The sequence below is a fragment of the Hevea brasiliensis genome, chromosome 14 (assembly GCF_030052815.1).
Source record: "Hevea brasiliensis isolate MT/VB/25A 57/8 chromosome 14, ASM3005281v1, whole genome shotgun sequence".
NCBI lineage: Eukaryota > Viridiplantae > Streptophyta > Magnoliopsida > Malpighiales > Euphorbiaceae > Hevea > Hevea brasiliensis.
In genome coordinates, this window is record NC_079506.1 from 6,183,796 (window position 1) to 6,210,970 (window position 27,175).

The 27,175-nt window shown below is 30.9% G+C and overlaps 1 protein-coding gene and 1 non-coding gene across 2 annotated transcripts; both read left to right on the top strand.

The window, feature by feature from the left end:
* Positions 1–490: 490 nt before the first annotated feature.
* LOC131173543 (small nucleolar RNA R71) lies at positions 491–597 on the top strand. The gene has a single exon (XR_009143859.1). It is a non-coding gene; the product is annotated as a small nucleolar RNA R71 (small nucleolar RNA).
* A 21,926-nt stretch (positions 598–22,523) lies between these two features.
* LOC131172541 (uncharacterized) lies at positions 22,524–23,939 on the top strand. The gene has a single exon (XM_058133524.1). The coding sequence runs from the start codon at positions 22,524–22,526 to the stop codon at positions 23,937–23,939; it is 1,416 nt and encodes a 471-aa protein (XP_057989507.1).
* The last annotated feature ends 3,236 nt before the right edge of the window (positions 23,940–27,175 follow it).

Genomic DNA, 27,175 nt, shown 5'->3' on the forward strand with positions numbered 1-27,175 from the left:
TTGCTGATTTCCCCATGAAAAGTTAGGATGATTCCTCCAAGTTGGATTATAAGTTTGAGAGTAAGGATTCCCCATTTGCTTGTTTCCATAATTACCAACATATGCTGCTTGTTCTCCATAGTCTACTCCACAGCTAGTAGTTCCCTCTGCATAAGCAACTTGTTGTGAACTTCCAGATGATGATGATGAACTAACCAACATACTTAAGTCTTCCATCTTCTTAGCCAAAACATTTGTAAGTGCATCAAATTTTGCATTAATTATGTTGAATGGATCAAGGTCATACATTCCAGCAGCTTGCCTCTTTTGAGTTGGAGCTGGTCCTCTTGGACTACTCCAAAGATGAGTATTCTTTGCAATTTTCTCCAATAGCTCATAAGCTTCATCTTCATGCTTCATAATAAATTCTCCTCCTGTTTGAGCATCAATAATCCCTCTGATTGCAGGAGTGACATTGGTGTAAAAATTCTGGTTTATCATCCATTTTGGAATGGCATGATGTGGGCATTGTCTTTCTAATTCTTTCCATCTCATCCATGATTCATAAAGAGTTTCATCTTCTCTTGGTCTGAAAGCTGTCATTTGATTCCTCAATTCTTGAGTTTTTCCAGGTGGAAAATATTGTGCAAGAAATGCATCAGTGAGTTGCTCCCAATTTGTAATGGAGTTGTGAGGTAAAGAGTCAAGCCAATCCAATGCTCTATCTTTCAAAGAGAATGGGAATAGCTTCAATCTTGCTGCATCATCAGACACTCCAGGTTGTTTTTGCATATCACAAATCATAGCAAACTTCTTCAGATGTGTGTGTGGATTTTCAGAAGGATGTCCTCGAAATTGAGAATTCTGAATCATTTGAAAAACTCCAAAATCCATCTTGTAGCTATTTGCATCAATTCTTGGTCTTGCTATGCTCTCTCTCAAGTCATCAAAACGAGGAAAAGCATGATCCATCATACTTCCCCTAGGCACATTAGCATTTATAATCTCTTCACCTTGGGCTGCATTTTCATTGTTTCGATCAATTCTAGCATTACCACCAATTCTCATTCTTTCATTAGCCATGTCTGCTTCTAATTCAGTTTCTCTCAAAGCTACTTTTCTTTTTCTGGTTTCTTTCTTGTTGGCTTTACAAAATTTCTCTATTTCAGGATTAAACAATAAGGATGTGTCACTTGTGCTTCTAGCTCTTCTCATAAAAGATTAAAAGTACCTGAAAAAGAACAAACAAACACAAAATGAAAAGATAACAAAGATAAAACTATAAAAAACTAAAATAATCAAGAATTCAATCTTAAACAAACAACTCCCAGGCAATGGCGCCAAAAACTTGATGTGGCCCAACCGCAAGTGCACGGGTCGTACAAGTAATATAGAAAAGATATCGTTCCCACGAGGAGTTGTGTTAATGATTGAATTTTTGATATAAAAGTTGACTAAATTGAGCTATTTTAAAATTAAAGTAATGAATTGATGGGTAATGGAGTATGAAATCTATGTGTGCAAAATTAATAATCTATTCAACAATGTATTAATTAAACTAAAGTTGCATCGAATTGAAATAAGCAAGTTCAAGTATGGCAAAATTTAAAATGGCAAGCAATTAAATTTGATTGAAAATTAACAATGATAAAAAGGCGATTCCGGAGTTCGGGATTTCATATTCGAGCCATTTTGGGATTTTAAATTGGATATCCAATCTTGTAGAACTTACGGGTTTTAAGGAGATTAATTCTTAAATCCTTTGAATACCCTTTCGAGTGAGACAAAGAGTGCCTTAATCAATCTAATCCTACTTTCGTGGACTTAGAGTTAATTAAGACCCATTAAGTTCTTTAATTAATCTGTGAATCCTCTTAATCCTTAGTCTATTTCTAGATCTAAGTTAATTAAGTCCAATTTCTTGATTATCTATCACAAGGCCTTCTCCTTTCGGTGCCTCGACCATGGATTAAGAACATTACTTAATGGGATCCTACACTAAGCATGTCATTAAGCACACAAGAAATGAATAAAACTCATTAAGACCACAAAATATGGATTACCCAATCAAAATCCACAAAATATCTCAAATATTACAACCCTTACTCCAGAATCAAAATAAAACTACTCACTATCCATAATGCTTACAAGATATATTGAGTTTAAATGGAAATAAAGCTTTAATTTAAGCTAAGGAACAAGAAACTAAACACTAGAAATGTAGGAAAAATGTAAGGAAAGAAAGAAATCTGCAAATCTTGGTTGAAAATGGTGTGGAAGGTGAAAGTGACTCTTCAGCTGCTCCCTACACCTCTTCCTTGTCTTCCTCTCCTTTTCTTCCTCTTGTCTCCCCTTCTAAAATGGGAAATGGGACTATTTATAGCATTTTCTGACATAGAGCCCTAAAATGGTGTGTTTGATGAGGGATTTTCTGAGGGAATCTTCTGCCAGCTCATTAATGAACTCTTTATGGGACTGCATAAGTGGACTGCATAAGTCATGCGCCCTTATGCGATTTTCGGTTTCTGGTTCACTTATGCGAAACTGCATGACTTGGTGAATAGGTTATGCACAATTCCGTGAAAGTGCATAAGGGAGGCGTGAATGTGCATAAGCTATGCAGTCTCCTTATGCACATTTCGGCAGGTATTGGAACAGTGATTTTTCTCCTTATGCAGATCCGCATAGCTTATGCGGCAAGTTATGCACAATTTGGTCAATGCATATTTCAGCTTGAAAACTTGTTTTTGACATCTTTGGCTGTAGAAGTCACTCCTCAATGGCAAAATTTCTTTTCAGTCCTTCACAAACACCATTTTTCCTACAAAACAAAGTAAAAATTACAAATTAATCCAAAATTCACAATTATGAAAAACTAACTAAATAACTAATGAAATTAGCTAAAAATAACTAATAATAAAATAAAATGGCTATGAAATTAGACCTAAATGACTATGCAAAATGTATGCATCACAACGCTCAAAAACTGCAGACTTAAAATTAAAAAAAATAAATAAAATAACTCGATAGTTGACGGGGGAAGATTGTTTTAGGTTGGTGGTTCGCCGGCTAGGAAGATTTTTTTAATTTGCCACTGAATTGTTTTGATGTCTCAATCTGTTGTTTTTTGGTGGAGCTCTTAATTATACTCACTATAATTGTCTGAGAGATTTCATTTATTTAATAAAATTAATTAATAATAATTATAAATTAATTGATATATTTTCAATAAAATATAAAATAATATTAATAAAAAGAAAGATAAACTGTATAATAAAATCAACTCTATAAAAGAAAAAAAAAACTCCTCGAAAAGGGAAAACTAAAAGAACGAAAAGCAAATATATTTCTGAAAAAAAAGAACTAAATTTGTTAAAAGTAAATAATAATTATTTCTTTATTTTTTGTCTTTTCATAAAAAAATATCCACATGCCAGCTTACATATATCAAGAAAAACTCTAATTACTTTCTCTACTACAATTATTTGCCTGTCATATTGGACTTATATGCAAGTAAACAGAAAACTTAACTCAACTCGATTAAGCTTTTATCTCAAAGATTTGGGGTCGGTTATATGGATTCGTTTTCTCCACTCTAAACATTCCAAGTACCAACCCTGATCCTCCTCCTATCGTGGTCCTTCCTAATTGGTCTCCTTTTATGATATCTTCTATTGTTTTCTATGTCTATCTTGTGTTCTATTCCACCATCTGTTTTACTATTTGTCCTATGGACTAATTTCTTTACCCACACCCGTCCATGATGTGGGAACCCTTGCTCACTTAACACCACACCCGGGTGTCGGCATGGCGCGTCATTTTCGGTGAACGCCCTACACCCTTGCATATTTCTCACTACACCCGGGCTCCGATGTAGCGCGTCGTGAGTAGAGGACGCTCTAACGTTTATATCATTTGAATCCATATCATAAGGTGTGACGAAATTTTTACGCAGGTTGTCACCTACCGCAACCCTCCTCCTTTATCCGGGCTTGGGACCGGCTAAGTGCAAGCTACTTAGGCGGAGTTATGCAAGTAAACAGAAAATTTTAATTTAATTATGTTGTAGTCATCTCTAAAATGGCATATAATAAAATCTATATTGTATATAAATGTATGAAAAAGGAACATTAATTTTGCTAAAAATATCGATCTTTCATTTTTTAAATTATTTGTAATTATATTTTTATTATTTAAATTAATTTTAATGTTTGTATAAATTTAAAATTTTTAATTTTAGAGTTCATATAGATTTAATATAAAATTTTATAAGAAGAAATTAATTAAAATAAAAAATTAATAAGTAAAAAAATAAAAATATAATTAATCTATAATCTATCAATGGGAAAGGAGAGACATTAATTTTGTCAATGATATCCTTCATTATTTATATTATTTAAAATTATATTTTTTATTATTTAAATTAATTTTATAGTTTATGTAAATTTAAAATTCTTGTCACGACCCAACCTATGGGCCGGACCGGCACTAGGACCTGGGCCAGCCTAAAACCCCCGAGGTCCGTAGCAAGCCTAACTATTCCTTAACCCAACTCTAAGGCTCATTTGGGCCCAATTTCAAGAATTCAACCGGATAGAGTCCGGCTATAAAATGGACCTTTCAACGGGGAGTTTTTGACTCACCCGACCTGTAAACACAATATATAATCAATTGGGGAGCTCAGCTCACCCTCCACATACTCAAATGTCATAAAAATAAATGGGAGCTCAGCTCCCTCATCCAGTCCATCAAACATACATAAAATAATAAGTTTACAGGTCCAGAAAGACAATTTATATTACAGACCCAATTCAAATAAATATTTCTAACACATGCGGAAATTCTAAGATTTAACAGGTTTATACAAACATTAATAATCGACCTGTGAGGGAGAAAAGCAAGTTAACCACAATAAAATCCTCCTGTAGCCTGAAAAATAATAAACAGGAGTGAGCGTTCGACTCAGAGAGTAAAATATCAATTTTAACCATAATCTCTATAACTATCTAAAGCTAATGCACCCTGTAGAGTGAAATGTAACATCAGCAATATTTTCACATCATAACAGCAAAAAGGTAATTTGGAGCACTCACACACCCGATAATGTCAAACAATACATGTATGGCTCTCTTCATCCAACCTGTGTCAACGAAGAACTCAGCTCAGACTTCCACTTAAATAACCAAATCGGGGTCCCAGCGAAGAACTCAAGCCGTGTCTACCCCGAAGGACCAGGTCCCAGCGAAGATCTCAAGCCGTGTCTACCCGTCCTATCCATAGTCAACACCACATCACACACACGCCAACGCACGCACACTGCTCCAAATTACCACAACAACATCCATGGCACTTTAACAGTTGTGAATGCAACATAAAACATGCCTAGAGTTTAACTACATAGATACATACATATAAGTGATGCATGGGCATGCTTAAACATATAATAATATTGAAATTATAATTAAAATTAATATTTTACTCACAGACTTGACAGCAATCACTGTGGCGGCTGGGCGGAGGAAGAAGACTGTCCCGGCTTACCTGACAATTTTATTACAATCATTTAATAAATTTGACTCAATATAAACTAAAAAAAGACCAAATACGTCCTAAGTCGTGCCGAAAATCCAGCAGAGTCTCCCCTATACCTAGGACCTACCCAACCTGCAAAAGGGCTCAAAACGCACTTTTACATCCACAAATCATACACGCACAACTCAATCACATCACACAGCCCCTCCTGGGCCCATCCAAATAGTCATCAATCACAATATGTAAATTTACAGTTTAGTCCTTATAATTGATCCTTTTTGCAAAAAATGCCCAAATAAGCTCTAAAAATTCTAAAACTTTGCCCCGCGGTCCTTAGAAATATTACTAGGCTAATGCAAAAAGAATCATAATTTTTTGAGCTAACACGAATATTTTATGGATTTTTAATCCCATTTAAGCACTGGAAAATTACGAAAAAGTAAGGTTCGGGCTTACCTTTGTCGATTCCGACTCCGAGGACGCGCTCGGGACATCTGAAAATGGTAGGATAGCCAAAATCTCGATCCAATTTGGAGACTTTTTCAGTAGCTAGTCTGTCTGACCGGAAATTCACAGACCCGGACAATTGTCGAATTTCCGCGAATTGAAGATACCTACACGAAGCCCACAACACAGAGGTTAGTACATAAATTTTTACGGAATTTTCTAAACTCATTTAATGCTTAAAAAAACACTACGAAGTTCCGTGGGACCTACCAAAAAACATTGTCAAAAAATTTTGAAATTTATATTACCGCGAAGCTCTCGACGAGTGGAGCGCTCTGGTACTCTCGGTTTTCTCGTGGGGTTCACGGTTTGCGAGAAATCTAGCCCAAAATTCAAAATGGGCTAAAACTTCCCGGACAAAAATTGGACAAACCGCTCGATGAATTTTGGTGTTCTTGGTATCTATGGAAAGCTCTCGAGGTGTAGATGAGTTTAGACACAAGACCCGGCCAAATTGGTGGCCGGATTGGCCGAGAAGACAAAGCGGCCCGCTGCACGTCGCGTCTCTTCGCATGACGTTTCCCGGCGTTCAGAGGCGGCATGAAATGGTGGGGAGAGCGCCGGCCGTGGGGTGGCTGGGAAGGTGGCTGGCCGTAGAGGGAAGGTGAGAGAAGAGAGAAAACGGGAGAGGGAGAGGAGGAGAACGGACGCGGGAAGAGGAGAAGGAGCAGGCTCGATTCGGCCGGTCCGATTCGGTCCGGTTCGAGTCGATGGGTTCGATTCAGGATACAAAATTTTAAATTTTTTACTCTACTTTGGGACCGAAAACGAAGTCCAAAAATTCCGAAAAAAATTTTAGAAAACTCAGAAAAATTTGTAGACCCCAAATATATTTTTAGTTTTGTCACGTGGTCTTTAAATTAATTTTTAAAAATCATCAGAGTTTTTATTTTCTAAAAATCGAACCCAATTTCTAAAATCCGAAAAATCTCAAATAATTTCCTACAATTTAAATAAAACAAAATATTAATATTTATCCATAAAATGATAAAATTTAAAAATTAGGGGTGTTACAATTCTTACTTCTACTTATTTTGCATTGTAACAATGAATGACTTAGTTATTAAAAATTTATATATTTTAAATAAAATAAGAAAATTCTAAAATTAAAATAAAAAATAACAGATTCAAATTTTAGTGACTTTCTTTTCGAATCTGTCTCTGCCCTCTTCAGGAAAGTTGTAGCCCTATTTCTTAGCTTTCCAACGGGTACTCATTCGCCCAAATCTGAGGTCTACAGCCCAAGTTATGGCCTCAAAACCGAGACTGGTTTAGATAGACAGTCCAGCCCATTGTGACGACTTCATTACCATTTTTAACAATTAAAATGGCCTTATCTTGCTTCCAACCCTCCATAGAAGTTGTAGAGGTGGCTCTTAAGGTTCTATTGGGCTTGGGCTTGCTTTATTTGGACATCTAAAACTCCAGATACAAAATAAATACTGAAATTGATCGTGACACATCAAGTCTGAGCTTTTGCAATAGATCCATAGCTCATTTTGTCAATCTTGGAGACTGATTTGGGCTTTAGTCCCTCTTTATCATTTGTAGTGCTCTATCTTAGCTTTTCAATGGATTAAACAGCACTCAATTTGGAGACCCACAACTTTAGAAATACCTGAAAAATACAGCAAATGTCAAATGCTGAAAATTTCTCCATTTAACACAATTATTCCAACAACTATATAAAAATATGCCTAAATGATAAATATACTTTAATCAACTGAATTATGCATAAAAACACACTAGAAACACTAAATGTGATGGGAGTAAAATTAATAAATTATGCACTTATCAATATAAATCTTACATATTTATGTATTAAATTCATGACAAACTGAGTTTAAATAAAATTTCCTCATTGGATCAAATCTTTTTCTTTTTCTCTTCTCTTAAATTAAAAATTCATTGATTGCGCTGATAATATCAGTGCCTCACAAAGCAAAATTAATAACCTTTTATGTATATGTGCGTATATAAGATATTTGGATTTGAAACCTATAGCTTTAAATCTCTAATATTACCCTGAATTATCTGATTAAAAAAAAAATCTAGTTGTAAAACCTTCCTTCTTTTATTCTCATTTTCAAGGTTTTCCATAGTCTAATCTAGTCTAGTCCAATAGTCTAATCTAGTTTAGTCCAATAGCTAAAACCTAACAAATGTCTGGTTTAAGTTTTCACACCCTCAATCCCTCTATAAAAAAGGTGTCTAAAGTATTCTCAAAATATAATCACTTGTTTAAAAATTACAAAGCTTATATTTGACTATTGATTTTTCTTGTCTAAACTTGATCTATCATAAATTAAAACACATAATTTATGATTAGTCCACCTATTAAATATATGCATGGATCCCAATAATATAAGAACAATTATGCTAATATTGGGTTGGATGAGTAACAAGAAAAATAAAGAAAAAAAAGTGCAAGATATAAAAAGTATGATTAAATAAAGAAAATTTTAAATTCAAGACCTTAAATAAAATAAACAAATACGATTATATTAATTTATAAAATTATTTTAAAAATTGAAAAAAAAAACTATATGTATCGTACAAGCACTTGTTTTTTCACAATTAATTTATTAGATTACCTCTTTATTTAATTTCTTTTCAAGTTACCTCACTTGATCTTAATAATTTAATTGGTAAAGCATTTGTATTATTTATTTGTCATGTAGGAACTATGTAAATTTTGGATTAAAAAGTCAGTCTCTCTTCCTTCAGTCCTTTGAAACTATGTCATATGAACTGTCTCTATTAACTGATCACTAACGGTACACATGCTAGATGTGAGATTCAATACCACAAAAGCATAAGTAAACAATAAATTTTATTTTAATTGCATTGGAATCATTTTCAAGATTGTAATTAATAGAAAATTAATAACAAAATAATATTTAGAAATATGAATTGAAACTGCCAAATTTTATATTTCATTAAAAATGTTTAATGATGATGGTAAGGGAAACCTGGCCTATCAAGAAAATTAACACCTTGTGTTAATTAATAACTCTGAAGTTTACTTCGATTTTTCTTTGCCATTGAAAACTTATGTTAATAACTCTTAAAGTTATTTGTAATTGATGGCCAAATAAATGTTTGAAGTTTGGTAAAATTTAATTTTTCAAGGAAAGTTGATAGATTTTATCCATTCAAATTCAAAGAGAAAGGATTTTAGTCAATTATAGTATTTTCATACAATAATTCTAAGTTTAGGATAAGTAATTTAAAGTCATTAGGTCCTATCACGTGTCTATCATACCATTTAGATTTGTTTCTGTCTCCCTCAAATAATTCAGTATGCATTGAATTTTTCTTCACCCGTAATGCCTCATAAATACATGGGGCCATATGTTTTGTCCTTTCCTTCTCTTAATTTGAAAATTCATTAATTGCACCAAAAAAATCAGTGCCTCACAAAGCAAAATCAATTTATCATTAAATTAAAATTAATTAATTTTTATTATTTTATTTATACGTTCACATGTGCCAAGAATTCATTAATTGCACCAAAAACATCAGTGCCAAGAAATAGAAACAACAGATTGATCAGTAAACGTTGTACACAAAAATAATAATAAGATTATTATTATTTTGGTGACTTATCTACAACCACTCAAATTTTAGTGACTTATCTATTATAAATTTTCAAAAAATTATAATTGCTACTGATTGCTTTTTTTTTATATATATATATAGTTTTAGAGGCTACGTACTCTTATTTATTGACTCAAAGGGGCTAGTGGTGTTGATTTGGAAGAAAGAGAGGGCATGAGAAACATAACAATAGTGCTGCAGACAAACAAAAATAGAATAGATAGAGAAAGAGAGCGGAATTTGCCAAGAAATAGAAACAACAGATTGATCAGTAAACGTTGTACACAAAAATAATAATAAGATTATTATTATTTTGGTGACTTATCTACAACCACTCAAATTTTAGTGACTTATCTATTATAAATTTTCTGAAAAATTATGATTGCTACTTATTGCTTTTTTTTTTAAGAGGAGAAAATTTAACATTTTATTAATAAAAATAATAAGATAAATACAGTATAATATTTTCATAAAAAAATATAAATATAAATTATTAAAATATTCTGTTTACATATGATCTAGAATAGCTTTCCGAATAGTAATTAATCCTAAACTACCAACCGTCAATGGCGGAATATGCTACACTACTAGGCTCTACTGATAGAAGAGTATTATCTATACCTGAGTCTCCAACTAAAAGAAATCAATAATCTATATTGCATTTTGAATTGCTTAATAACCCATTTAAATATTGAAAAAAAAAATCTCACCGGAAGGAGAAAAATAAAATCACAATAATAAGAAGAAACAAGATCCAATATTAGAGAAAAAATCTCATATTTGTTCTTAAAGAGCACAAATCTAAAGAGACGGGTAAGGGGCGTCACACAAGGTATCCACAAGCTCCATTAATTTTCCTGTAAGTGATTCAACATTCCAAGTACCAACCCTAATTCTCCTCCTATCCTGTTCTTTCCTAATTGATATCCTTCTATGATATCTTCTATTGTTCTTTATGTCTATCTTGTGTTCTCTTTCACTATTTGTTCAACTATCTGTCTTATGGACTAACTTCTTTACCCATAATCATCCATGATGTGGGAACCCTTGCTCATTTAACACCACACCTGGGCGCCATATTATAAGGTGTGACGAAATTTTTACGCTGGTTGTCACCTACCGTAACCCTCCTCCTTTATTCGGGCTTGGGACCGGCTAAGCGCAAACTACTTAGGCAGAGTTGTTAAACAAATAATAAAATGAATTTAAATAGAACAATTCTTATTGAGTCTTTGCAAAATTTAATTTCAAGACCTTAAATAAAATAAACAAATAATTATTTTATGTTTACAATTATATTAATTTATAAAATTATTTTAAAATTAAAAAAAAAAACTATTTATGCATCATACAAGCACTTTTTTTTTGACAATTAATTTATTAAATTATCTCTTTATTTAATTTCTTTTCAAGTTACCTCACTTAATCCTAATAATTTAATTGGTAAAGCATTCGTATTATTTATTTTTCATGCAGGAACTATACATATAAGTAAACAATAAATTTTATTTTACTTGTATTGAAATCATCTTAAATTAATAGAAAATTAATAAGAAAATAATATTAAGAAATGTGAATTGAAACTGCCAAATTCTATATTTCATAAAAATGTTTAATGAAGATGGTAAGGGAAACCTGGCCTATCAAGAAAATTAACATCTTGTTTTATTTAATAACTCTAAAGTTTACTTTGATTTTCTTTTCCATTGAAAACCTATGTTAATAACTCTAAAGTTGTTTGCAATTAATGGCCTAAATAAATATTTGGAGTGTGGTAAAACTTAATTTTTAAAGCAAAGTTCATAGATTTTATGTATTTAAACATAAGGAGAAGACGATTTGAGTTGGTTGCAAAAACAGTAACTCCATACAATAATTTTAAGTCTAGAACATGAGTGCTCTAATCTTGTCAAGTGTTTATCATACCATTTAGATTTGTTTCTTTCTCCCTCAAATAATTCAGTGTGTATTGAATTTTTCTTCACGCATAGTACCTTACAAATATATAGGGTCATATGTTTTGTCATTTCCTTTTCTTAAATTGAAAATTCATTGATTGCATTAAAAATATCAGTACCTCACAATGCAAAATCAATTTATCATTAAATTAAAATTAATTAATTTTTATTATTTTTATTTATACATTCACATGTGGAAAGGAGACGAAGACTTTTCAAATCATCTCACCTGACCTTATCAATCTATTCTTTCATACTAAGGACTAAGGAGGTCAAGACTCAAAAATTGCCGATCTATTTTTATAGATAATTGAAGGGATGATATTTACCAAAGTTTCATTTTACGACCCCTTAGAGACTACGTACCCCCATTTATTGACCCAAAGGGGCTAGTGGTGTTGATTTGGAAGACAGAGAGGGCATGAGAAACAGAACAATAGTGCTACAGACAAATAAAAATAGAATAGATGGAGAAAGAGAGAGGAATTTGCTAAGAAATAGAAACAACAGATTGATCAGTATACGTTGTACACAAAAATAATACTATTCACCTTGACTTACCTGCAACCACTCAAATTTTTGTGACTTAACTAATACAAATTTTTGTAAAAATTATTAGTACAACTGATTGCTTCTTTACCCACTGACTACAAGCGTTATAATCTTTTGATATCTCATCAGTTTTTTTTTTAGTAGTTCTCTCAATTACAAGCGTTATAGTCTTTTAAAAATTGCTGACCTATTTTTATAGATAATTGAAAGGATGATAAATTGATAACTATTTTTATATTTCTCATTAAATATAAAAAAAATATATATATATATATATATATATATATATATATATATATATATATATATATATATATTTATATTTTCCCCTTACCAAGTAATTAAATTGTAAAACAAAGAATAAATTAAAATGAATTCAAATAGAAAAATTCTCAAGTAAACTTAGTTTGGTTAGGATATGTCATAGTGTTTTTATTTTATTATTTTTTTTAATTGAGCCTTTAGTAGAGTTTCATTTTAGGACTTTATAGCTTTAGAGACTTTTTTTTTTTTTTCGGTCAAGGAATAGGAGGAAAGGGGGAGGGGGAACCTCAAATCCTGATCTGACCAGATTCGAAAAGTGTCTTATGCCATTAAGTTACGCGGGACTATACACAGAGCTTTAGAGACTACGTACCCCTATTTATTGACTCAAAGGAGCTAGTAGTGTTAATTTGGAAGAGAGAGAGGGCATGAGAAACAAAACAACAGTGCTGCAGACAAACAAAAATAGAATAGATGGAGAAAGAGAGAGGAATTTGCCGAGAAATAGAAACAACAGATTGATCAGTAAAGGTTGTACACAAAAATAATAATATTGACCTTGACTTATTTACAGCCACTCAAATTTTGGTGACTTATCTATTACAAATTTTTGGAAAAATTATGATTGCTGCCAATTACTTCTTTACCTATGGTATCTACACTCAATAATATTAATATTAAAAAAAATTATGATTTAATCTTACAAAATAAAATAAATTTCTTAAAATGCCACATACGATCCCTTTTCGCAAGACTCCTAAATTGTTTTGATATCTCATCAGTTTTTTTTATGTAGTTTTGTCAATTACAAGCGTTATAGTCTTTTAGAAGATCGTATTTAAAATTGATTAATAGTAATCCTAAATAAATAGATAAATTTTTGTAGAAAATATAAAAACAACACCCACAAAGAGAAAGATAACAACTACATAGGGAAATCAAGCAAGGTAATTTTTGTATTACACTATCCATTGTTATCTCTATGTGTAGAGAACTTACATAAGTTAACGCGTCTTGATAAAATTGACATAATTTTAATATGAAATGTATCTTGTCTCTAACTCTATGTGTTTATCTCACAATTAAAAAAAATATATATTATAATTAATAAATTTGTATAAGTTAAATAATATTAGTATATTATATTAATAAACATAATTTTTATAAATCAAATTTAGTATATTAGCTTGTATACCAAAAATATATTCTTTTAATATTTAATCAATTTATCCAATTTACCAGTGAGTTTTGTTAACATTTTTTTTTAATTTGTAGTGGACAATTTTTGAATACCAATAAAAAATTTGCACATCTAAAACATAGGTTTATATTTATCTTTTGGAGAAACTGATATTGGCATTATGTCCATCACTTTCAAGAAACGTAAAATGGAGTCATCTTGTATTTTTTTACCTTGAGTTTATTAAAAGCAAATGATAATAATTATTTTTTATTTTTATTTTTTCTTTTCATGAAGAATATCCATAGATCAGCTTACCTATTAAATTATTCAAATATTTACCAGTTAAATCAATTTTTTTTTCCTTTACAAAAAAGGAGTTTTCAATGCTATCAATTCGATTAATTCAGTAGAGGACTTCCAGTGGAGGTGATTCATTCACATGAAAGGAAACTGAGAGAGAGAGAGAGAGAGAGAGAGAGAGAGAGAAAAGAATATCCATAGATCAGCTTACCTATTAAATTATTTAAATATTTACCAGTTAGATCAATTTTTTTTTTCTTTACAAAAAAGAGAGTTTTCAATGCTATCAATTCGATTAATTCAGTAGAGGACTTCTAGTGGAGCTGATTCATTCACATGAAAGGAAACTGAGAGAGAGAGAAAGAGAGAGAGTTTCTCCATGCAATAATTCTAAGTTTAGGGCATGAGTGCTCCAAAGTCATTAGTTCTTGTCAAGTGTCTGTCATATCATTTAATTTTTTTTTTCTCCCTCCAATAATTCAATATGTATTGAACTTTTCTTCATGCGCAGTACCTTATAAATGTATGGGGCCATATATTTTGTCCTTTCTCTCTTTTAAATTGAAAATTCTTTAAAATTCATTGGTTACACTGGAATATCAGTAACTCACAATGCAACATCAAATTATCATTAAATTAAAATTAGTTCATTTTTATTATTTTTATACATTTACATTCACATGTGGAAAGGAGACCAAGACTTTTCAAGTCATCTCATCTAACCTTATAAATTTATTATCAAGGAGGCCAACGCTCAAAAATTGCCCACCTAAAATTAAATAAATTAAATAAAACAAATAAAATAACTTGATAGTTGTCGGGGGGAAGATTTTTATAATTTGCTACTGAATTGTTTTGATGTTTCAAACTTTTTTTTTTTTTATGGAACACTTAATCTTAATCGCTATTGTGGTTTGAGAGATTACATTTATTAATTAATAATAATTTGAAATTAATTGATATATTTTCAAAAAAAAATAAAATAATATTAATAAAAAGAAAGATAAACTGTGTAAAAAATAAATTCTATTAAAAAAAACTCCACGAAAATGGAAAAAATGGAGTTTTCAATGTTATTAATTGGATTAGTCCGGTTGAGGCACTTCACATGGAAAGAAACTCTGAGAGAGAGTTTCTATTCTAAATCAAGTTTATTATTTACACCTAACCTATTAGAAATTCAGAATACATAATATATAGTAGAATATACTTATTAAATATATATGATGATTGTCGAATCCACCAGAAATTAAATTAACTGAAATCACCAATTATGAAATATTTTCTGCAGTAAGTGGTAAATCCAGGTCGAACCATAGAGACTGAATTATTAAATTTCATACACTTGTGTACTGGAAAAAAGAAACAAAGGTTGGGGGGGGGGGGGGTAATTCGCAATCCAAAGAAGAAATCAAAAATCCAAAATTAAGATCTAAAATTAAATAAGAAACTCTCAAATTAAACAAATTTCAGTCCAAGGTAATTTGCATTCCAATACATTGATTCGATCATAGACAAAAGAAATACAATTATCTTTTATTGAATACTTAACGTAGATTTACCAAACAGCGAGGTAAAATCCCTAACTTCCCTATACTGATCAATTCGAGCCTAACACTCTTATTGACTCTAATTATTAACTGAATTGGTATTAAGCAATCCTCATCAAATTAATAACTGCTTTAAGAATAGGAAGTAGTTAAGCTGAACAACAATTTATAAAGCATAAATTATTTAATTCACCCTATTGTTTCCTTAGGTTATTATCGAAAACTAGGATCATAATCAATAAAACCTAATTACTACTCATGTTCAATCTTACACAACAATTACGGATTATGAAGATGAACTAGCAATTGATCTCAATTAACTAATAGGCCTTTTTAGCAAATCATTCAATAGATCAAAGACAAAGAAATCAGAAAACAATAGATATTCAAAAAGACATAAATTAAATTAAGAACCTGATCTCACAAATCATGCAAAAGAACTTGAATCCCTTGAACTGAATTAAAAACTTAGCCACTCATGTTCATGGCTTATAGAAAAATAAAGAAAGATAAAGAATAAATCTAAAAAGAGAATGGAGAACGAAGGTCTTCTATGGAGAACGAAGGTTTAAATTGGATGTGTTTTAGTTGCTGCCCAAAGACGCATTTATAATAAAAAACCTAATCCCAAAGATAGGAACCAAACTAGGAAAAATTTTGAAATTCAAAAGACAGATTTTCAGCCTGCATTCACGTCTCTAAAATTAAGGCCGATTTTTAGTGACTTCCTTTTCGAATCTGTCTCTGCCCTCTTCAGGAAAGTTGCAGCCCTATTTCTTAGCTTTCCAATGGGTACTCATTCGCCCAAATCTGAGGTCTACAACCCAAGTTATGGCCCAAAAATCAGGACTGGTTCAGATAAACGGTCCAGGCCATAGTGACGACTTCATTGCCATTTTTGACAATTAAAATGGCCTTATCTTGCTTCTAGCCCTTCATAGAAGTTGTAGAGGTAGCTCTTAAGGTTCAATTGGGCTTGGGCTTGGGCTTGCTTCATTTGGACGTCTAAAACTCCAGATACAAAATAAATACTGAAACTGATCATGACATATCAAGTCTGTGCTTTTGTAATAGATCCATAGCTTATTTTGTCAACCTTGGAGACTGATTTGGGCTTTGGTCTCTCTTTATCATTTGTAGTGCTCTATCTTAGCTTTTCAATGGATTAAACAGCACTCAATTTGGAGACTCACAACTTTAGAAACACCTAAAAAATACAGCAAATGTCAAATGCTGAAAATATCTCCATTTAACACAATTATTACAACAACTATCTAAAAATATGCCTAAATGATAAATATACTTTAATCAACTGAATTATTCATAAAAACACACTAGAAACACTAAATGTAATGGGAGTAAAATTAATAAATTATGCACTTATCAATATAAATCTTACATATTTATGTATTAAATTCATGATAAACTGAGTTTAAATAAAATTTCCTCATTGGATCAAATACTTTTTCTTTTTCTCTTCTCTTAAATTGAAAATTCATTGATTGCGCTGATAATATCAGTGCCTCACAAAGCAAAATTAATAACCTTTTATGTATATGTGCGTATATAAGATATTTGGATTTGAAACCTATAGCTTTAAATCTCTACTATTACCCTGAATTATGTGATTAAAAAAAATCTAGTTGTAAAACCTTCCTTCTTTTATTCTCATTTTCAAGGTTTTCCATAGTCTAATCTAGTCTAGTCCAATAGTCTAATCTAGTTTAGTCCAATAGCTAAAACCTAACAAATGTCTGGTTTAAGTTTTCACACCCTCAATCCCTCTATAAAAAAGGTGTCTAAAGTATTCTCAATATATAATCACTTGTTTAAAAATTACAAAGCTTATATTTGACTATTGATTTTTCTTGTCTATACTTGATCTATCATAAATTAAAACACATAATTTATGATTAGTCCACTTATTAAATATATGCATGGATCCCAATAATATAAGAACAATTATGCTAATATTGGGTTGGATGAGTAACAGGAAAAATAAAGAAAAAAAAGTGCAAGATAAAAAAAGTATGATTAAATAAAGAAAAATTTAAATTCAAGACCTTAAATAAAATAAACAAATACGATTATATTAATTTATAAAATTATTTTAAAAATTAAAAAAAAAACTATATGTATCGTACAAGCAGTTGTTTTTTCATAATTAATTTATTAGATTATATAAAAAAGGTGTCTATAGTATTCTCAAAATATAATCACTTGTTTAAAAATTACAAAGCTTATATTTGACTATTGATTTTTCTTGTCTAAACTTGATCTATCATAAATTAAAACACATAATTTATGATTAGTCCACCTATTAAATATATGCATGGATCCCAATAATATAAGAACAATTATGCTAATATTGGGTTGGATGAGTAACAAGAAAAATAAAGAAAAAAAAGTGCAAGATATAAAAAGTATGATTAAATAAAGAAAATTTTAAATTCAAGACCTTAAATAAAATAAACAAATACGATTATATTAATTTATAAAATTATTTTAAAAATTGAAAAAAAAAACTATATGTATCGTACAAGCACTTGTTTTTTCACAATTAATTCATTAGATTACCTCTTTATTTAATTTCTTTTCAAGTTACCTCACTTGATCTTAATAATTTAATTGGTAAAGCATTTGTATTATTTATTTGTCATGTAGGAACTATGTAAATTTTGGATTAAAAAGTCAGTCTCTCTTCCTTCAGTCCTTTGAAACTATGTCATATGAACTGTCTCTATTAACTGATCACTAACGGTACACATGCTAGATGTGAGATTCAATACCACAAAAGCATAAGTAAACAATAAATTTTATTTTAATTGCATTGGAATCATTTTCAAGATTGTAATTAATAGAAAATTAATAACAAAATAATATTTAGAAATATGAATTGAAACTGCCAAATTTTATATTTCATTAAAAATGTTTAATGATGATGGTAAGGGAAACCTGGCCTATCAAGAAAATTAACACCTTGTGTTAATTAATAACTCTGAAGTTTACTTCGATTTTTCTTTGCCATTGAAAACTTATGTTAATAACTCTTAAAGTTATTTGTAATTGATGGCCAAATAAATGTTTGAAGTTTGGTAAAATTTAAATTTTCAAGGAAAGTTGATTGATTTTATCTTATTCAAATTTAAAGAGAAAGGATTTTAGTCAATTATAGTATTTTCATACAATAATTCTAAGTTTAGGATAAGTAATTTAAAGTCATTAGGTCCTATCACGTGTCTATCATACCATTTAGATTTGTTTCTGTCTCCCTCAAATAATTCAGTATGTATTGAATTTTTCTTCACCCGTAATGCCTCATAAATACATGGGGCCATATGTTTTGTCCTTTCCTTCTCTTAATTTGAAAATTCATTAATTGCACCAAAAACATCAGTGCCTCACAAAGCAAAATCAATTTATCATTAAATTAAAATTAATTAATTTTTATTATTTTATTTATACATTCACATGTGCCAATAATTCATTAATTGCACCAAAAACATCAGTGCCAAGAAATAGAAACAACAGATTGATCAGCAAACGTTGTACACAAAAATAATAATAAGATTATTATTATTTTGGTGACTTATCTACAAACACTCAAATTTTAGTGACTTATCTATTATAAATTTTTAAAAAATTATAATTGCTACTGATTGCTTTTTTTTTATATATAGTTTTAGAGGCTACGTACTCTTATTTATTGACTCAAAGGGGCTAGTGATGTTGATTTGGAAGAAAGAGAGGGCATGAGAAAATAACAATAGTGCTGCAGACAAACAAAAATAGAATAGATAGAGAAAGAGAGCGGAATTTGTCAAGAAATAGAAACAACAGATTTATCAGTAAACGTTGTACACAAAAATAATAGTAAGATTATTATTATTTTGGAAACTTATCTACAACCACTCAAATTTTAGTGACTTATCTATTATAAATTTTCTGAAAAATTATGATTGCTACTTATTGCTTTTTTTTTTAAGAGGAGAAAATTTAACATTTTATTAATAAAAATAATAAGATAAATACAGTATAATATTTTCATAAAAAAATATAAATATTAAAGGAAACTGAGAGTTTTCAATGCTATCAATTCGATTAATTCAGTAGAGGACTTCCAGTGGAGGTAATTCATTCACATTAAAGGAAACAGAGAGAGAGAGAGAGAGAGAGAGAGAGAGAGAGAGAGAGAGAGAGAAGAATATCCATAGATCAGCTTACCTATTAAATTATTTAAATATTTACCAGTTAAATCAATTTTTTTTTCTTTACAAAAAAGGAGTTTTCAATGCTATCAATTCGATTAATTCAGTAGAGGACTTCCAGTGGAGGTGATTCATTCACATGAAAGGAAACTGAGAGAGAGAGAGAGAGAGAGAGAGAGAGAGAGAGAGAGAGAGAGAGAGAGAGAGAGAGAGAGAGAGAGAGAGAGAGAGAGAGAGAGAGTTTCTCCATGCAATAATTTATAATAACAATAATGTCGTGCCTGATAGACATATACTGGACAGACATATGGCTGTCTAACCAGTATACACCCGTGCATCCAGCTTTTATAATTTGTTATAGGTTTCTTGGGCATTGATAAAAATTAATTAAGACTTAAAATACAATAAATAATCATAAAAGATCCCGATAATATTAATTGCTTTCAAAGAGCAATAAAAATGTAAAAGACCCGGAAATTATGATTTGCAGATATTATTTCAATTGTTAAATTATTATTATTATAAATTATGCACCAGTAAGCGTTATGCTTAGCGCGCCTTTTTTTTTTTAAGAGGAGAAAATTTAACATTTTATTAATAAAAATAATAAAATAAATACAGTATAATATTTTCATAAAAAATATAAATATAAATTATTAAAATATTCTGTTTATATATGATCTAGATAGAGTAGAATAGCTTTCCGAATAGTAATTAATCCTAAACCGCCAACAGTCAATGGAGGAATAGGCCACACTATCATACTCTATTCATAGAAGAGCTTTACCCATACATGAGTCTCCAACTAAAAGAAATCAATAATCTATACTGCATTTCGAATTGTCAAATAATCCATTTGAATATTGAAAAAAATAAATAAATAAATCTCACCGAAAGAAGAAAAATAAAATCACAATAATAAGGAGAAACAAAATCCAATATTAGAGAGAAAATCTCATATTTGTTTTTAAAGAACACAAATCTAAAGAGAAAAATTCAAATCTAGTCCAAACGGATATAAATTTATAAGATTATTAAAAAAAAAAAGATAAAAGAAAAAGAAATTGATAAAGGTAGCTATTTCAAAAAAAGAGATAAAAGAGAGAGAGAGAAAAAAGAGGACAAGAGAAGGGTTGATTTTAGCTTTTTTTTCTCTGATTACTTCTTTACCCATGGTATCTACACTCGATAATATTAATATTAAAAAAATTATGATTTAATCTTACAAAATAAAATAAATTTCTTAAAATGCCACATAAGAACCCTTTTCGCAATACTCCTAAATTGTTTTGATATCTCATCAGTTTCTTTTTTAGTAATTCTCTCAATTACAAGCGTTATAGTCTTTTAAAAGATCATATTTAAAATTGATTAACAATAATCCTGAATAAATAGATAAATTTTTGTAGAAAATATAAAAACAATACCCACAAAGAGAAAGTTGACAACTACATAGGGAAATCAACAATATCAGTACCTACAAAGCAAGATGCAAAAACTTGTAAAATTGAATACTGACCTAGAATTGCATACAACTGCACAATTCTTTTTTTATTTTCAAGGTTTTCATATTTTGTTTCGATCTAAAACTAGATAAAGACAGAGAATTAAAAATTAATGTTTAAATAAGATTGAAGTTTATTTTATAATATAATTCTATTGTAATTTGAAAGTAATATAAATATATTCTAAAACATGAAATTAAACAAAAGGCTAAAAGTTTTGATAAACAGATAAATATTTTTTTTCTTGAAATAGAAAATTTTATTATTTTTTTTTATGAATAATGAAATATTTACAAATTTTTATTTGAATAGAAGTCTAAGTCTAAAATAAAATTTCCTAAAAAAAGTGAAATAAATTAAAAAAAAAAGAGTTAGAAAATAAAATGAAAATAGAATTTTTTTTTTTTTTTAACTTTCCTACCTTACTGAGGAAATTTTTTGAACTTATATTCATCTAAAAAAAAATTACTTAAAATAAGTATTCAAAATTTTATTTTGAAAAGCTGTTTACCGTATTATTCAACAAAAATAACTTAAATTTTGTTGTTAAAATGATTTTTATTAATTTTTTTTATCATCATAGTTAATATAAAAAGGGAAAAAAAATTATTCCTACAAGTCTACATTCTCATCTTAATATTTAAAAATAATTATAAAAAAAATTGTCTTTTTTAGTAAAAGATTGTCTACTATATTATACTATTATTATTTAATATTAAAAATAAATTCTTGTTATGTAATAATAATATTATTAAAAATTAATAAAGAATTTAACTTAATAGATTGAAAATTAATATATCTTAAATAAAATAAAAATATCATAAAATTAAAAAAAAAAACTCTATATATGGTATTTGGAGTTTAATAAAATTCTCATATAGTGGTGTTTAAAAGGGATTATAAGTGTTTGATATTGGGTTTGTATAAAATTGTGGCCAATAGAATTACACAAATATAATGAAGATAAACATTATCTGATGGATTAAAAAATAAATTATCTAATGGTTAATTATAAAGAAAAAAGTGTAATCTTGATAAATGTTACTAAAACTCAAAATTAGATATGTAAATAGAGTCAGGTATTTTATTTTATTATTATTATTATTAATGACAATGTTTTATTTGTTTTATTATAAATAAAACAAAAAGGTTTTTTTTTTTTTTTTTTTTTTTTTTTTATTGCGTTCTAAAACGAGTTTCCTGTTTGTTTTCTGAACTCCATTGCAACCTTATCCCAAAACCATTTCCTATTCCAGCCACTATAAATGAATCAATAAGCATTGCAGTACTTAATAGGGAAGCATACATACTTCTTTCTCATCAAAGAACCTTTAATATTAACAAAGGTGTTTTCCTTTTTTGAAAGCGAACAGTGACAATTCAATATGGCACTTGAGCTTCCACAGTTCGCGGTGATTACTACAAAATCTCTTAAAGGACGCTACGCACATTACATGACTGAAAACGAGGAGCCGCGTGGTTATGTGAACTGTAGGGAAGAGGATATCTTTAGCCCATTCGTCAAGATTGAGCTTGAGAGAAAAAACATCGACAGAAAGTATGTGCACTTACGATTTTGTTGCGGCAATAAATACTGGGCGCGGCGTGGGCAAGGATCAAGCACAAATGATATGCGGATTTTTGCCAGCTCCAACCAACCGGAGGCAGATACATCCAAATGGTCATGTACGTTGTTTGAGCCAATTTCGCATAGTGATGGCTACTTCCACTTGATTCACGTTCACAGCGGAAAGCGGCTGCGAATAAGTGCATCGACTCCTGCACGCCTTTATGTAGATGATAATGATAGAGGTACCTCAGATGCTTTCTATGATTTCAGTTTTATCAATTGGGATACATTAGTGATATTGCCCAAGCATGTAGCATTTAAAGGCGACAATGGCAAGTATCTCAAAGCTATCAGGTTCGGGAGCCATGAGTACCTGCAATTCTCATCCGATGATGGCAATGAGGAGGCAACGGCCTACGAGGTCACCAATAATCCGGACGGACATATTCGCATCTCGTCTAAAGTTTATGGCAAGTTTTGGAGACTAAGTCCTAGTTGGATATGGGTAGATTCTACTGACACTAGTGGCTCAAACGTTGACACTTTGTTTTGGCCGCTCAAAGTTAACGATAATACCATCGCTCTTCGCAATGCAGGTAATGAGAGATTATGTAAACGTCTTACAACCGAGGGAAAGACAGATTGTCTTAATGCTGCGGTTTCCACCATTACCACAGAAGCAAGATTGCAAGTGCAAGAACTTGTTCTTGAAAGACACCTCTATGATGTTGTATACCGCATGGAGGATGCTCGGATATTTGATGAGAGACCTATCGTAGCAGGCACTGGCACTGCTAGTAATAATACAAAACAAGCATCAGAGTATACTATCACGGTTTTGTATGAAGATACTAGCTCTTACACTTTTAGCAACAGTCTCTCCATAATGACAGGCGTCAGAACCACCATCCAAACTGGTCTTCCATGCATATTTGAAGGAAAGATTGGAGTCACTGCTGAGGTAACCAACTCGTTGGAGTGGAATAGAACGACCAAGGAAACAAAAAAAGCAGAGGCTGCATATAAAGTTGTTGTGCCATCAATGAGCAGTGTTAGAGTTGATTATGTGGCAACACGGGGCACATGTAATGTTCCTTTCTCCTACACTCAGCGAGACAGGCGTTCTACTGATGGGAGTTTTGATATTAGGCAACATGTTGATGGTGTTTATTCTGGCGTCAATTGTTACAGCTTCCACTTCGAGCAAACTAATCCTACACGTCTGGCTTGAAGTAACGCATGATAAGTGTTCAATAAATATGTATGTACTAAACTTTTTCCTTGCTTATTGGGTAGTTCTGTCTTGGTTTGTTTTAGGTTGTATCTTTAGCTTATCTTAGTTTGCAAGTTCTCTTTTGAGGGGTTTTTTCATCACCTCTTGTAGTTACCTTTACTTGGTGCTGCAATTGGTGGTTTTTCCCCTCCTTATTTTAATAAAATTCAGTTGCTCGTCAATATATATATATATATATATATATATATATATATATATATACTAAATGGGGATATCAATTTTTCTTTTTGGGGTGTTTTGGGTATTGTGATTGCTTTTGACTGTTAGATAAGGAAGAGTGACTATGTTGCCTCTAGGGAGCTGTTATTGTCATGTTTGTTTTCTTGAGTTGGGTGGGTTTCGTACCTCTTTCTTTGTTGTTGTGTTCGTGTTTCTAATTCATGTTTTTCCGTCAGGTACAATGTTAATAAAATTAATTAGTTATTATTGAAAAAAGAAGTATCTTATATACTTTGTGGTAGATGGAAATTAGTGTTAAATCGAGCAGGGCACCAAATGCCAGAAAAGGGTCGGAGAAAAAACTATTTATGGATGGGGGGTCATTCTGGAGTCATTCCCTCAGTCACAGTGGCGAAATATAAAAATTCCGTCACTTAAAAATGCGAAAAACACTTTGGTCCTTACCAGCACGCCGTGCCATCTGTTTCCGCCACGACTACAAGATATCAGCAATTTACAGACTGATTTTATAAACCGACTGATTCGGTTTGTAAAATACTAACTGATTTGTTTCCGTTCGTAATTTACTAACGAAAACACATTTCCGTAAGTAATTTTTTATCCCAACATTGAATTCCAATATATACACTAGCTAAAATTAAATCGGTTTGAAATTCGATTTGTGAAAATACTGATGTATTTAGCTTTCCGTTAGTAAAATTGTTATCTTAATATAACAATACAATTTTTTTCACAGAAAATTTATAATGTCATTCCTAGTTTTGGTCAATATTACACTTTAATCTCTCAATTTTTAAAAATTAACACTTTAGTTCCTCAGTTTTGACTAATATTATATTTTAGTCTTCATATTTTCAAAAATTAACACTTTAATCCACTCATTTTTAATATATATAATAATTTAGTCATTGTAATATTAAAATTATAACACTTTAGTCTCTTGACGGAAGGATTAAATTGTTTTGATTGTTAAAAACTCAGGGACTAAATTATTCTGATTATTAAAAATTCAGGGACTAAATTATTTATATTTTTAAAAGGACTTCCATTTCTCACGTTTTTACAAAACTCAAGGACTAATATGTTAATTTTTAAAAATACAGAGATTAAAGTGTAATATTAATCAAAATTGAGGGACTAGTGTAAATTTCCCATTTTTCATTATAATACAAACGGATTAATAATCCGTTAGAGAAATTTAGCTCCTTCAAATTGTAATTTCGTCTCCCCTAAACAGCGCGAGCGCCACCCCTTTCACAGTTTCACGTTATTTCCCTCTCTCCACCACCCCCCCCTTTTCCCGCCCTCTGTCCCTCCACTCTCTCTTTCTCGCTCTTCCTCTCTATCTATCTTCCTCGCTCTCTCGTTTCTCTTTGCATGTTCTCCGCTCATTCCACAAGCCGATGATGACGACATTGCTAGAGTGAAATAGCACCGTGGGCTAACTGACGAGTTCGTCTACTTTCATCCATCTACGATTTCTTCAGTCTTTAGCTACACATTATAGGTAAATATGATTTTATTTGATTTCAAATTACATTTTCCCCTTTCTTGTGTGTGATGCCTCCCTTGGCATACATTAGGGTGATTTGTGATTTTTAAACATGATGCTATGAATTTTCTTAGTTATATGTCAATTTGGGTAAACTCTCAAATACACTTCCTACTGCAGCAATTAGGTTTTCTATCAAGAATAAATTATCACCATTAGGGTGTTGTTGTTCTCTGTTTTCATTTCTATTTTCTTTAATGGTTTTGGGTTAAGTTGCTATGCCTTTTGTGTGGTTTTATGTTCTTGTTTATTTGATAAAATTGGTCTACTGTTCTTGCCTTCTAGGTGCTTGATTTTTTATCTTAATGAGATGGCTATCAGATCTATGTTAATGGCTTAAGACAGGTTATGGTTTTGCTTCATTTTTAATTTCTGGTTTTTAAGTGTTTCTTTGTGGTTTCAATTAGACTGTTACGCCAGAAAATCTTGGCCCCTGGTTTGAGAGTTGGAAGTTTTGTACCTGTTTGTTCATTGTCTTTTAATTGTTTGTTTATTGGCCTGTCTGGTTTATTGGTTTTGCTCCCTACTGTTGTGGAGCTGGGTAGTTAGGCTTGGTGATTTATTTTGTTGGACTACATCTTTGATTAATCTTTCTTATAATAATGCTACTTCAATTTCTCTCTCTTCTTCATTCCAATTTCACGCCCTGCCTTTCTATATCTCAGCAGGTCTTTCACGCAACATCCCAGGAATTCAACTCCTTGTGCTTTGTTTTTTCACTCATTGGTAACTTATTAGCCCAATAACTCAACTCAACTCAACTAAGTATTTATCAAAAAATTTGAAGTGGGCTACATGGATTCACTTTCTCCACTCTAAACGATTTTAGGTTAAAGTCTCAGAAACGTGAAATGCTTCTAGGTCATATTGTACTACTCTCCTCCAAGTTAATTTAGATCTAGTCCTTTTTCTTCTTTCTATCCTCTAACAAACATAATGGGCTCAATTTGTCTAATTAGAGTCTTCGTATGTCTACGCTTTACATGATCAAACCACCTCAATCTCACTTCTCTCAACTTATTCTCAATTGGTACCACTTTTACCTTTTCAACCTTTTCTGTAATACTCTCATTATGGACTTTATCTAGTCTAGTATGGCCACTCATCCACTTTAACATTCTCATCTTTGCTACTCTTATCTTAGACGCATACGACTTCTTCAGTGCCTAACACTCACTACCATATAATATAGCCGGTCGTATGGCTGTACGGTAAAATTTTCCTTTCAACTTAATGGAAATCTTGCGATCACATAAAACTCCCATGGCACGTCTCCACTTCAACCATCCGGCTTTAATCCTATGACTAACATCCTCCTCACATCCCCATATACTTGAAGGACTGAGCCGAGATATTTAAAGTGATTACTTTGGGACAGTACCACTCCATCCAGACTAACTCCTTCCCTATCACTAGTTTGGCCTTCACTGAATTTGCAATG